The following is a 13,297-nucleotide window of genomic DNA, read 5'->3' as shown; positions in this document are numbered from 1 at the left end:
TAACAAGATATTGTATCACATCATCAGGTATCGTATCACACATTTTCAAAATTACAATGACATCGCATTGGATTGCATTGTACCTTATCCTTTTGTATGGTACTGTATCACATAGTGCTATATTGTATTGTATTGTATTTTATTGAATTGCATCATATTTTATAGTTTTTGTATAGTATCATGTCATATAGTAATATATTGTACTGTACTACATCCCCAAAAATGAGTATAATATTGTACTATAAGAAATAATATACAAACTAATTAAAAAATGTAAATACAGGTCTGTCAAATAACTACTGCGGGCACATGGTGTGATTTGTGCAAAATAAAAATTCCCTAATTACACTTGGCAATGTATTCCATGCATATGGTGGGAAACAAATTTAATTTAAAGCGGTTTAATTTTGCACAAATCATACAGTGTGCCTTGGGTTGTTTTTTGATGGAGACTTGCTTTTCACATTTTTGAGTGAGTGTACATTTTACCAATGCAGCAAGTCCTTCACAATCTTGAATAAGCCATTAGGGAGTACTCTCCTCCTAAACCTTAGCAACACTGCAACTCTCCTGATACTGAAATCTTCTCCTCTGACATATGTGACAATGCCTGACATCCACGATCAAGTCTATTAGATAAGACTTTAAGCCCATTCTCCATAATCCATTCACATGCCAAGTCAGTGCTGAAATTGATGTTGCATGCACCTGTTTGTGTTGTGTCACGTGTTAATGAAGAATCTGTCTCCCGCTGTCTTGGCTCTTGTGTATATTTGCAAGACTAAATGGAGTTTGAAATGAAAGCTTCCAGAATAAAGCTCCTTTGAAGTATCAGGAGAAGTAATGACACTGAACTGTATAATCCCTGTGAGTGAGTTCAAGAAAGAGAGTAAAAGAGGAGGAAGTGAGGCAGGTGGATAATTAAAGGCAGAGAGGTTTCGACAGACTTACTGGTACAGTAGCTTCGGGTGTTATCTATCATGTATTATGTTCACGTCAGTGGCCCTGCTTTGCTCAAAGCTGTGCTTAGCATTGGGGCAGAAATTCTAGCATACAAAGTGATAAAGCTCTTACATTCTGCAACATAATACCGCTTGTATCTGCAGGCCTGTGTGAGAGTGCTCAAAGAAGGGACAAACACATAACTAGAGGAGATTAGTTGCACAATTTAAAAGAAAAACTGTGATAACTTCTGACCACTTAAGTGTCAGATAAAAATGTTTTATACCGAAGCTACACTAGGTAATGGACTCATCCAATTACCTTTATTATGTGTGGGCTGGGCCAAAAATAAATGTGCAGATTTATGGAGTTGTTTGACAAGCAGGGAAGTTTTCAGAGAGAGATGTTACAGAAGACTTAGAGCCTCCAGTTAAGAGCTCTGCCTTGAGGTGGTTTTGAGCTTAATGTAAAAATTAGCATGCTATCATGTTCACAATATCAAGGCTTATGCTGATGCTGTTAAAATGTTTATCGGTTTATATTGATTTAACATGAGCATGCTAAATCATGTTGGTGTTAGACAAGAGAAATGTCTGATGATAGTGCTTTGGGAAAGGCATGCTCATCCTAGGGGGAGCATGAACATGGGTACAAAATTTCATAATAATCAAACTAACTTGTTTATTTTTTAACATTTAACCTTGAGTCACAAATCTTTACCTTGTTGGGAAACTAAATCGATCAGGGGTTCCTACAAGTCTATACAGTACATCCTCTGGGAACCATGAATGTAAAAAAAATAATGGGTGACAGTCCACTGAGTGAATGCTGAGATATTTGACAGGGCGTGTTTAACTTTGTTATTTTGTCAGAACAGTAGGTCAGGCAATGGTGTACTTGCTGCACAGTCTGTAGCATTTTGTTGCAGGCCGAGCAAGACCTCGTCAACGAACCACAGAGAAACTTTGCGTGCAGACATTGTACAGTACTGATGTTGTTTTTTTTTAAATGGCAGGTTTGATTCCTATGTTGGGCATCACACTCATGACTCTTCGGTGACGACATTCTCTGACCAATCAGTGGCCGGCAGTCCGTTGACGTCACCTTTTAGTATCGGCTCAGCTCGCTTGGAACCAGAGCAGAGCAGGTACGAAAAACTGGTATCTGACACGAGGTACCGCGTCCGTGGAAACGCAACACAAACCTAGAGTAGGGCTAAGACGGGACGACGGAAAGGGCCATAAACGTCAAAGTATCCTCTTTGTGTTATGTAATGGATGTATTAGCCAAAATGAATGGCAATCAATGCAAGAGGTGAGAATTTTTCAGTCTGAAACAAACTGTTTAAACTACCATCACACCAACATTGACAACTCTTGAAGGATCATGCAATGTGAACAATTGTTATAAACTTGAATTTGACAAATATTTAACCATAGATTTCCCTTGATATCATGTTTTCAATTTAATACGTTAAGTTTGTGTAGGACCTCACAAAATTATCTTTCTGACATTTTTTCTCATAATAAGACTTTTCAGAAATTTTTTCAAGTACATTCTACTTTTCATAATACTGTGTCCACTTGCTATCGGTATGTGTTGTTGTCCAGATAGGGGTTAAGTCTTGGACAGGGTGATCCGCAGTGCACCACAAAGTCAGCACAATGTGTTGAGGGAAGAGAAACTGGGGGGCGAGGTCTCCCTCGTCTGTTAGTGGATTATTGGATTTGGATTATCTGTGCAGGCAAAATTACCTATTAGGGAAAAATGTAGCAAGCTCTGTCAGAGGGGCTGCAGCTGACAAACACTCTGTATAACTCTCACCTCACACAATAATGGGACCCAAACAATGTTACTGGTACATTGTATACAGTATAAGGGATATTTGAGAGACAGGGGTGTTCAGAGAATTGCCTATGGGTCCACAAGATGCCAACTCTGGAAGGGCAGTGACACACGTAGAGATTATTCATATGTCAGCAAAGCAAGCAATGATGTGCTCAGAAGCTGCTAATTATCACTTACTTTGAGGGGGGAGGGGGACAGAAAAAGGGCGAGGGTGGGAGGAAGGGTGAGGGGTGAGTGGTGGTCAGGCTATTTTTAACTAGATGCCAGACGAAAGACAGCTGCCATTTTCTGCAGTGTTTGGAAGACTTTCGTGGAATTTTAATCAACAGGAACAGAGGAGTACTGTCAATTTTTATTATTTGAGTTGTATTTGTGGAATAATAGAAAAACTGTGTTTAATCCTTTCATAAATCCAGTTGTGGAGTGGGTGCTAAAATCTCATAATCTCATCGGCTTTAGCGGAAAGCATTACAGACTTTGAGCTTGGTAGCTGTGCAGCTGTAATCCGCATCTTCACCTGGGACACCAAAATGATATTATATTGGTTGCGATTATGGACATAAAACTGCTTATTTTGTGTCTTCAGATCAAATTATAAAATAATTAATAAGTGCATGGGTGGGTTGTGTGGATTAAAAAATAGAGTATAATATGTACCAGCCTTTGATACGGATATCAGTGCCAATGGCGGTATTGGCCTTGGATACTGACAGCAGCGCCAATAAAAAAAATTTATATCAACTTTGACACTGACACAAGTACCACTTGGTGATTCCTGCCTTTGGTACTGATACCAGTACCAATATGGTATCAGTATTATCCTTTGATACTGATAACAGGACCTCCTGTTGGTACTGGCCATTGGTACAGATACCAGTACCAATAATGGTTTTGATATTGGGTCTTTTTTTACTGATATCTGTGCCAATAATAGTACTGATATCAACCTTGATACCTACTGTTATTGGTCTTGGCCTTTGGTACTGATACTTGTACATATAACAGTATAGATATTGGCCTTTGATACTGACACCAGTACAAAAGTCAGTGGCAGCCTTTGATACTGATAACAGTACCTCCTATTAATACTGGCCTTTGATAATGATACTAGTACCAATAACGGTATCAGTATAAGGCTGTGTTACTGGTATATGTACCTATAAAAGCATAGGTATTGACCTATGATACTGATACCAGTACCAATATCACAAACTGTATTGTCCTTTAGGTTCAGCTCCAACTACATTACCAGTTTGGGTTAGCTGGTCAATGCATTGATCTAACACAATTACCAATTAGACCATGAAAAAATCAACTGGTTTGGGGTAAAAACTAGAGTGGCATAAGCAGTAAAAGTGCTATGTTAGTCAAAGATGGCAAAAAGTCGACAATCAGTGTTTTTCTGATGGTACTTTATTTCTATATACATATTTACTGAATTTCCCTTTGGGATTAATAAAGTACATTCTATTCTATTCTATTCTATTCTATTCTCTCTATTTTTCTAAAGGCACTAATATTGGAAGGGTATTTGGAATAGGTCAACAAATCCTGGTAAATAGAACAGAAATCTTGATGAATAGTGTAAATGGTATTGGAATATCTCAAATTTAAAATCTTTTTTTTTTTTTTTTTCCCAATAGTATCAATAGCTCAACTGTTTTTATCTCCCAAGGACTACTGAGGAATGTGGGTTTGACCATTGGAGCAGGTGGGTGGTTTAGGTCACATTTTATGACCCTGACATTCCCGTGCCACTTCAGAGCGACCCGGACCTCTGCCACCCGTCTGCTGAGAGACGCCAGATAAGAGTGGACAGAGTGACAGTGACATGCTCCAAATCCATAAGCCGGGAAAGTAATTCTGTTGATGGTGGCTGAATGCCACAGCAGCGAGGCTACGAAAGATCCCCATCAGCATTCTCCCACAGCCTGACATGGCTCTGTATGCGAGTCAATGAATTCTTTACTGAACATGGAGGAACGAGCTGCATATCAAGGAGGATTTAGCATTAATTAGTGAGGCATCTAAACATGGCCCGAGGCATGCTGCCATGCTATTCTTTATGTCACATCGAATTAAACTGTGTTCGCTTTAATCTGGTTTATATTCAGATTAGATTTCCTCAGTAAAAAGTAAATACTGAATGTAGTGATGTGCTGTCTTCAACAGGGAATTTAACATTTTTTAGAGCAAGCTTTGGTGTTGAGTCAAATATAAAAAAAAAAAATCAAAGTAAATCTCTGTGCGGACGGCTGTAAATAATAACTTTGCTGTGAAAGATGCATTACATTAGTGAATAAACCACACAATGATCAGGCATTTGCCTTATTCCAGTTTCATTATCCCTTAAAATAAAATAAAAAAAGGAAAAAAAAACTGCACTACTGAATAAAATGTTAAATAGACAAATCATTTCCTTTAAGAAATATCATTTATTTCCACTTTTCATGTAAAAATATACATCAAGCTGGGGTTTACCAAAAAAATATCTGAAAAATAATCTCAGTTTTTAAGGTTCCACCTCAAACCACATTTGTATGACAGTCTCGAACGTCAGGTTTGTTTACGTTTGGTACAGTCTACATTATGAGATCTGTTATCATCACTGTATGGTCAGATATGGCTGGGATTAAATTAATATGCAATGTCACACAGAGAGCACATTATTCATTAAAAGGATGCAGATGTCAAAGAGCTTGAACGTTTTGGGGCATTCAAATGCTTAAAGGTACAGAATCAAAAGACTATAAAATGTTGGACACAAAAATGAACCCAGAAAGCCAAAATCAACCTTTGGTATGTATATGAATGAGGAATATTTTGACAAGAAACAACACTTGAAAGTCATTGCTTGATTCTTGAAAATCTATGGTTTTAAGTGCCAAACGTCCAAAATAAATGTATAAATGTATAACTTAAAACACCTTTACCTTTGCAAGCTGCCAAAAGACTTTAAATGTTTTCAAAATGAGTCAGTTTTAACAAAGAAAATGTGATTAAAACTGTCCTCTAGTTCACTGTATTCACCACTTTAACCCCAATATGACGCACTTCACCCCCTCACTCCAACAACTGTGTGGCACAGAGAGCTTGATTGCAGAAAATAAAACTAACTTCTCCAACTGGAAAATGTTTGCTGAGTTGATCTGGAAGAAAAAAACCAGACAAAGAAGAGAGGGAAAGATGAGTAAAAATATTTCAATTTTTAATTATTATTATTTTATTTTTTTTATCATTATCATTATTGACATTACCAGAGGACAGGTACAAGTTTCCATTTTACTGAGCCTGTGAAGCTATTTTTATCTTGTGAGCACTGCGCACAAGTTACTAATCTGTGCAAATGTAGTGGTGGTAATGATTCCACTTTTCATCATTCCTCATTAGATGCCATTATTTGTCCGTCATTTGCTGTTTTGATGTTGTGAATACTGTTTTTATGTGTTCATTATTTTCCTGTGCACACATGATAATTTTCTTGTTTGACAAGATATTAACTTGTGTGCACAAGACAAGACTTTGTACCATTGAGTGTAATGGTGCTGTACAATACTTGGTATTTGGATCTGGGTTTGTGGTGATCATGAGGTCTATAAGGGACACTTTTAAGAGTTCTAGAATAAAAACAGACAAATCAACACAAAGGAAGTATATTGTTTTTTGTGTCTTGCCTTGTCATATATCAAAATATGATTTAGAATGGGTAAAATTTCAGTGTTTTACACTTAAATCAGTTCAACGGCCTCAGCATGTTGAGTTAGTGTTTTGCATTTATTTTAATGTGTTTGCTTCTTTGTGCTCATGGTTGTTCTGGGCCGTTTAATTGCGTCACAAGGGTTGTTCTGCATATCTGCAGGAAAAATAAGTGACGGCTTTTTCTATGTTAATTCAATCCAGAAAATGTGTAAAGGATAGCAAAGAAACACATTGAGCTGTAGACCCAAAATAAAAAACTAAAGAAGAACAGGAGAGAAGGATTATTAACAGTATGTGAATATGTCCGATGGGCTAAGCCTCGTCTCCCCACACACTCCTGCACACTTCAGAGTGCATTCCTCTGGAACACACCCCAGGGAACGCTGCCATGTGACACGCAGCAGCAAACACAGGGAGCAGGAAGCGTAAGACAGGGAGGGGGAAGAAAGAAGTGGAAATGAGGGGATGGGAGGGAAGCAAAAGAAGAAGAGAGACGCTGGGATGGGAGCAAAAAAACTGATCGCAAGGGGGCGGTTAGTTGAGAAGCACTGCTGGAGCGTTCAATCATGCAGCACCCGGTTCAGGGACAGGGACTCTCCACAGGGGGTCAGAAGGATTTAGCAGTATTAGTATTTCTCAGAATTTATTTCATCTTTTAATGTTTCATCTTAATCTCTAAATTATTTTTCTTTTTGAGATTTTGGTTCAGAGATTTTGGTTTAGGTGATAATACCTTGACAAAGCAATAAAGCTCAGTCTGGCTTCAAATAAACAAAGACAAGAAAGAAGGAGTGGAAAGGAACGGGGGAAGATGAGCTGGTTTGAAATCTGAGAGGTGCTATGGGGAGCTGTTTTATGGAGAAAAAGAAAGATGTGAGCGTTCAGCAGAGTTCAAGCACCACTGGCACAACACACTGCTTCCAGGGGGAAGTGTGGGTCTGTCTACTCATTAATTCACACGTACACACACGCACGCACGCACACACACACACACTAACACAAAGAGACATCAATTCAAACTTTATATGATGAGCACACTTACTGGTTTGTTGACCCAAAGGTGCCTCCAGAGAATCCTACAGTGAGGAGAGAAGAGTGGACTTTTAGTTTGGCAGAAGATGGTTAAATGTTTTCCTGTGCGTCTGTGTGGATGCAGACAGAAGCAGAGAGGGTTCAGAAAGATAAACGGATGATGGTGATGGGGGTTGATTGGACAGTCTGACTGACAGTGAAGCTATAACAGACCCAAGGGAGGCAAAAGTGAAGGGATGTAACGGTACCTCACGACAGTTGAAATTGAAACTTAGAAGGGATGACTCACATAGGTGAGATGAAAAATAAATATTGATACCCTTTTTTTAAAAAAGCAGAGGGCGACATCTGCCTTTGACTTATTCAGTGTCATCACGTCTCTCGTGTCACTACCTACATAGAGGCGTACGGGCATGGCAGCAGTAGATGAAGGATAACCAAATCTGTTTAGCATTTTTCTTTTATCTAAATAAGATGGGCATCCCTCATCGATGTACTAAGATAAGATACTTTTATTGAAACATACAAAATATAACAAATATATATAAACACTGTGTACACTTTCTATTTAAATGCATAGATAAGTTAAGTTATTGCATAAACTAGTACTAGTAAAGGATCACTCTCTCTCTCTCTCTCACTCCTTGCATACATGTCACAGGTAGTGACTCCACACCTATAAAGGCCAAATTCTACGAGATCCGTATCTGGTCCGATTCCGATCCGTCACGGCACCAGATCTGATAGGTTTCTATTCTAGTCAATGTGTTAACTCACTGGATCCGCTCCGTTGCATTCCGGCTGCGTTTCTGATCCAGCAGGTAAGAACGCAACGGATCAGATACGCAAGACTTCTATTTTTGCTGGATGCTGGAGCACGACGCATCAATTAAGCACAGAGCAGATGGAGCGGGACAGGAAGTCAGGGACCAAAACAAAATAAAAACCCGGTTAATTTTCAGAATAAAACACACGTTTTTAACTTAACTAAGACAAAAAAATGTCATTTAGAGCGGAGGCGGGCCTGGAGTCATCAAGTCAGAGGTTTTCAGAGGCTGATAAAGACAACATGGATGAGGAGAGGAGGAGGAGAATCCTTGATTCAGTGATTGCCACAGGAAAACCTCGGTCACATGACTCCAGCTGTCCGGCAGTCCTGCGCCGTGCTGCGTTCCGAAAACTCAACCAGTGGGTGTTGACGGATGAGAGAGCATGGAGCTGGACCGTAGCGTATCGGAGACGGCCCGGACACAGATCTGGTGGAAGTCCCGTGTAAGAGAGACGTAACAGACAATGATGTAACATCGTAAGAGCTTTTGCCTCTCCAGGGTTTTTTCTGTTGATCAACTTTTTTGTGCTTTGTTATCACTGTTGTGATATTGTGATCTAGCAGAAGTACCTTTTGCACCCTTTCAAAATAAAAGCACTTCAAAAAATATTCTAAGTTGTGTTTTTGGGCATAGGACAGCTGAGGAGAGACAGGAAATGCAGGGATCAGAGAGCGGGGGGAAGACAAGCAGCAAATGATCAAGGTCGGGAGTCGAGCCAGCGACCACTGCGTACACAGGCACGACCCAAATGGCCATGCCAAGGGCGCCCAATAAAAGCATACTTTTATCAAAACAGAATATAAAGTCACTTTGGTGTGAGGCTGTGAAACGGCAAAATAAAAACATCACAAGTAACAGTCTTTTTGCTGTATTCTGTATTCTTATTGCTGTATTCTTACCAAAGGACTTAAGGAGACAAAACACACAACAATCACCCAAAAAGAAGTAGGGAGTGTACCAACTCTGATCTGCAAATCCTGCATGCAAACTCCAACACATGATGCCGTGACTTTTCTGCCTTTCTGATTTGTGGTAGTAATAGCAGACCAGTAGACGTAGTCAGACAAAGATTACTGGAACTATGCAACACTAAATCTTTGCCTCTTGCAAGATTTCCTGCTTGCAACACTGAATTAGTGAAGTGGTCATTTGAAGACGATGAGGGAAGAAGAGAAGGGAACAGAGAAAAAATAGAGGGAAACTAGAGTAGTAGTCTCACCTCCCGCCTGTGGCTGTTGTCCAAAGCCTGAGAAGCTGCTGGGCTGACTTCCAAACCCAGGGCCTTGCTGTGCCAGGCCCCCGAACGACGGCGGCGCGCTTTGATTGGCTAGAGCGCCGAAAGACGGGCCGCTGGGAGGTGAAGCGAACCTGAAAACGAAAGAAGAGAGAACAATGATGCATTAAAGGTATGCAGTAACAGAAAGAAACACAGCTATTACAACCAGTGAGTCAATAAAAACATGAAGCTGAGTGGACGAATGAATGAAAACAGAACTATTAAACAGCTCTGCTTTGAACTGTCTGAAAGAAGGAGATATAAGTATATGATGTGTTTCTTGTTCAGCTCCCACCACGTAAACATCCCAGCCAGGCAGGAGGTGTCAGATGGTATGTGTGTGTGTGTGTGTGTGTGTGTGTGTGTGTGTGTGTGTGTGTGTGTGTGTGTGTGTGTGTGTGTGTGTGTGTGTGTGTGCGAGGATTGGGAAATGGGGCTTTAAGCAGTAATCCCCTCTGCACCATTGACTCCCATTGGAGAGAAAGGAGAGACTAAGCAAAACGGAGGGAGAGCAGGCCAGTTTAATCTGCAGGCAGCAGCCAGATTATCTGAGGGGAGTAATCTAGTTGGTGGTTTTAGGCTCATAGCTGTGTTTGCTGTGAGGAAATCTGTACATTGTGGGCATAAAAATGTTAAAAATGCTGGAAAAATCAGAATTACGGATATTAGGAAAGGGTAAATATCTCTGTAGTTAAGAATGAAATTCAAAATCGAGATTAAGATGGTCAGCTGGGGGCTGTGAATAGTCCCATTCAGTGAGTGGACCTTCAGGGAAGTTTTTCAATCAAATATAAATCTAAAATTATAATTTGTTGCTTTTAATTTGCGCTGGCAAAACTTGCTCCATTCGCTTTATTTCCTCTCGTAATCTCTGCAGCGTTAATGGTGTTTTACAATGATTGTGCATGCTTCCCTTCAGTAGCTTTATGTGTTATGCTTGTGTGATTGTGCACTGAGTGAGAGAGCGCACAGATGTTCTGATTGCGAAAAAATAAAATCCTCTTCTACACGCTGCAGGCAAAAATCCTGCTGCTTCACTGCCTCCTGTGTGTGCACGGAAAGGCCTGGTGACACGGACGTTGGCTCGTGTTTACTTGCTGCAACACCCAAAAAATGAACCACTACCCTTTTCTTTTTTTCCCCCCACATTTAAAATGGATCAAACTCAGTTCCTCACCCAAATCCTCCCATGTTGGAAGCGGCTGTTCCCTCTCCAAAGACTTTACCGGCAGACGAGCCCATGTTGCCGCTGAAAGAAGGGTTCCCTCCGAATGCCGCTCCACCTCCAAATGCAGGGGGGCTGCCGAAAGAAGGGGAACTCCCAAACACTGGAGCGCTGCCAAAACCACCTGTGGAGAAGGAAAGAGAGAGGGCTCTTGAAAAGTTTGGAAAGTAGAGGCACTGATACAAGGACTTAAAGGACTTTTTCAACACTGCTTTCACAAAATAAGGAAGAAAACTCAGCAAGGACACTGTTTCTGTTGTGCGACGACTTTTCTTGAACTCTTGCAAAAATAAAGTCACAAATATGTATTCACATGTGGTCTGAACTGGAACTAGATTTTCTTAACGCACAAAAAAGTGGAAACAGTTAATAGTGAGTGTCTTTGTGTCTTGTTGTGTACAAGTGCTTTATTGTTTTTGAACAACACAATGACAGCACAATGAAGGGATGGATACTTCACACCAACTCAAAGGCCCCGGCGGTACCAGAGGCAGGGGAGAAAGGCTGGACTGAAATTACAGCCTGGCTACCAGCATACACCAATAAATAATTGATCCAGCCAATGTAACAAGATTACACTCCCTGTGTGTGGGCCAGTGATAGGGCAATAGGAAGCTGAGGGGTGCTATGTCAGTGGAGCTAAGAATTGGCTTGGAATTCTGCTCATGTAACTATTATAACCACCACTTATGACAAAAGGTTAATAGAGATGAAAAGAATTAGGGCCTGTGTCCACTAGTGGCATTCTTATTGCACAGTTTCAGAGTGCTTATCCCCAGCACTTAATGTTGCAACATCCTACGGTCCAAATTTTGCATAATTAGGGGCACGGAGGGATAGCTTGGATGGCTGCTGATGAAACTGCTATTACCACTCATGACAAAGCTTAATAAAGGTGGAAAGAATTAGGGCCTGTGTCCACTAGTGGCATTCTTTATTGTGCAGAGACAAAGCGCTTTGCACCAGCACTTACAATTGCTATGTTGTACGGTACAAGTTTTGCATAATTAGTGGCATAGAAGGATGGCTTGGATGGCTGCTGCTGTAACTGCTATAACCCCTTATGAAAACGATTAAGGAAGATGAAAAGAATTAGGGCCTGTGTCCACTAGTAGCATTCGTCATTGAGCATATTTGGAGCGCTTTTCACGAGCGCTCACTGTTGCTATGTCTTACGGTAAAGGTGTTGCATAATTATTGGCATGGCAAACTATAGCTAAGTTGGAATCTTTTTTTCACGGCGCCACAATAGAGCCGAAAGAAAAACAGCTGAATCTCCCGAAGCAAACAAGTCAGGGGATGAAGCCTATCCTGATCTTAGATTCACAGTGAATGCGGTGGGAGAGACCAGTGTTTCAGTTCTAATAGTGACTCTGTTGTTTGGTGACCGTTTCATGGATGCATAGTGGTGGTCACAGTTGCAGCAGATGTTAAATACAGAGCGATATTCGGCCCAAGTTCACAGAAACAAGACAACTCTTATAAAGTAATTTCCACACAGCCAAAATATTAACAAAGAGGTATTTGCAAGGACAGCTACGTATCCTCTTTCCTCAACTGGTGCTACCAGCGCTAATTTACACTTTAAGTGGACATAGGCCCAAACTGAATCTATATAACTCAGAAGAAGCTCCATTTAGTTCTTTAAAGCAAATCAAAAATGAAAACTACTAATCTTGCAGCTTAGTAAAATTAACTTTAATTTAGATTTAATTAGATGATTCACTTTAGCTTGTTAATTACATTTTTGTTGGAGGATATAGGGGGATAATAGACAGTGTTCAGTGTCTAATTCATAGCTTTATAACAGACAAAACATGCTGGGATAACAGACACATGTAATCATTTCATGTCAGTCCTCCTCTATTTGGTGCAATCCAGTTTTAAAGCATTAGGACGACAACTCAAACAAATGCCATGACTCCAGACTTGGACCCTTGGAAGTTGTTTACCTGACGAACATTATATCTTGTTCACAAAGCATAGCATAACTAATTTGCAATCTTTAAAAGCTCTGAACAGCTACAAATATCAGATGCAGGTAAATTACAGCGGGAAAAATTGGGCATTTCGCCACTATGCATAACACTGCATGACAAGAAAAAGATAGAGATAAGGGGACAGGAATGATAGATGGTTGGGAACCAAAGAGTTAAGTTTTCAAATCCTGAACACAAGCAGAAAAAAGCTGTGATGCCTCACTATTTAAAATGTAATGTACAAAACATAATAAACAGTACAAAATGAATTATAATCTAGCTCTTTTGCCAATAGCACTGCAGCTCTATTGGTTTGCAATTATCCAAGATATTATACCGTAGGTCTATTTGACACTGTAATAGATACATCAAATCTTTGTCTCATTGCACTGTGACTTAGCGGCTCTAAGAGGGAACATTGCATCAGCAGTGCTGGGCAGGTAATACTGGAGCATGACTACATCAC

General features: G+C 40.2%; 1 protein-coding gene across 6 annotated transcripts in view; it reads right to left on the bottom strand.

The window, feature by feature from the left end:
* The window catches only part of nup214 (nucleoporin 214), a 58,748-nt gene that overhangs the window by 9,069 nt on the left and 36,382 nt on the right, over window positions 1–13,297 (bottom strand). For 3 of the 6 annotated variants that reach the window (XM_034710297.1, XM_034710298.1, XM_034710301.1), the window contains exons 33-36: window positions 10,805–10,976; window positions 9,571–9,719; window positions 7,532–7,565; window positions 5,206–5,939 (exon numbers count right to left, since the gene is read on the bottom strand). In XM_034710297.1, coding sequence (XP_034566188.1) covers window positions 5,903–5,939; window positions 7,532–7,565; window positions 9,571–9,719; window positions 10,805–10,976 — 392 coding nt within the window. In that variant the 3' untranslated portion in view covers window positions 5,206–5,902. Of the gene's footprint in view, window positions 1–5,205; window positions 5,940–7,531; window positions 7,566–9,570; window positions 9,720–10,804; window positions 10,977–13,297 lie in introns of those variants that run through there. The other 3 variants (XM_034710299.1, XM_034710300.1, XM_034710302.1) reach the window with 1 other exon arrangement.

This window comes from Notolabrus celidotus, chromosome 19 (genome assembly GCF_009762535.1).
Source record: "Notolabrus celidotus isolate fNotCel1 chromosome 19, fNotCel1.pri, whole genome shotgun sequence".
In the NCBI taxonomy this organism is placed as follows: Eukaryota; Metazoa; Chordata; class Actinopteri; order Labriformes; family Labridae; genus Notolabrus; species Notolabrus celidotus.
This window is presented reverse-complemented; position numbering and strand designations above follow the sequence as displayed.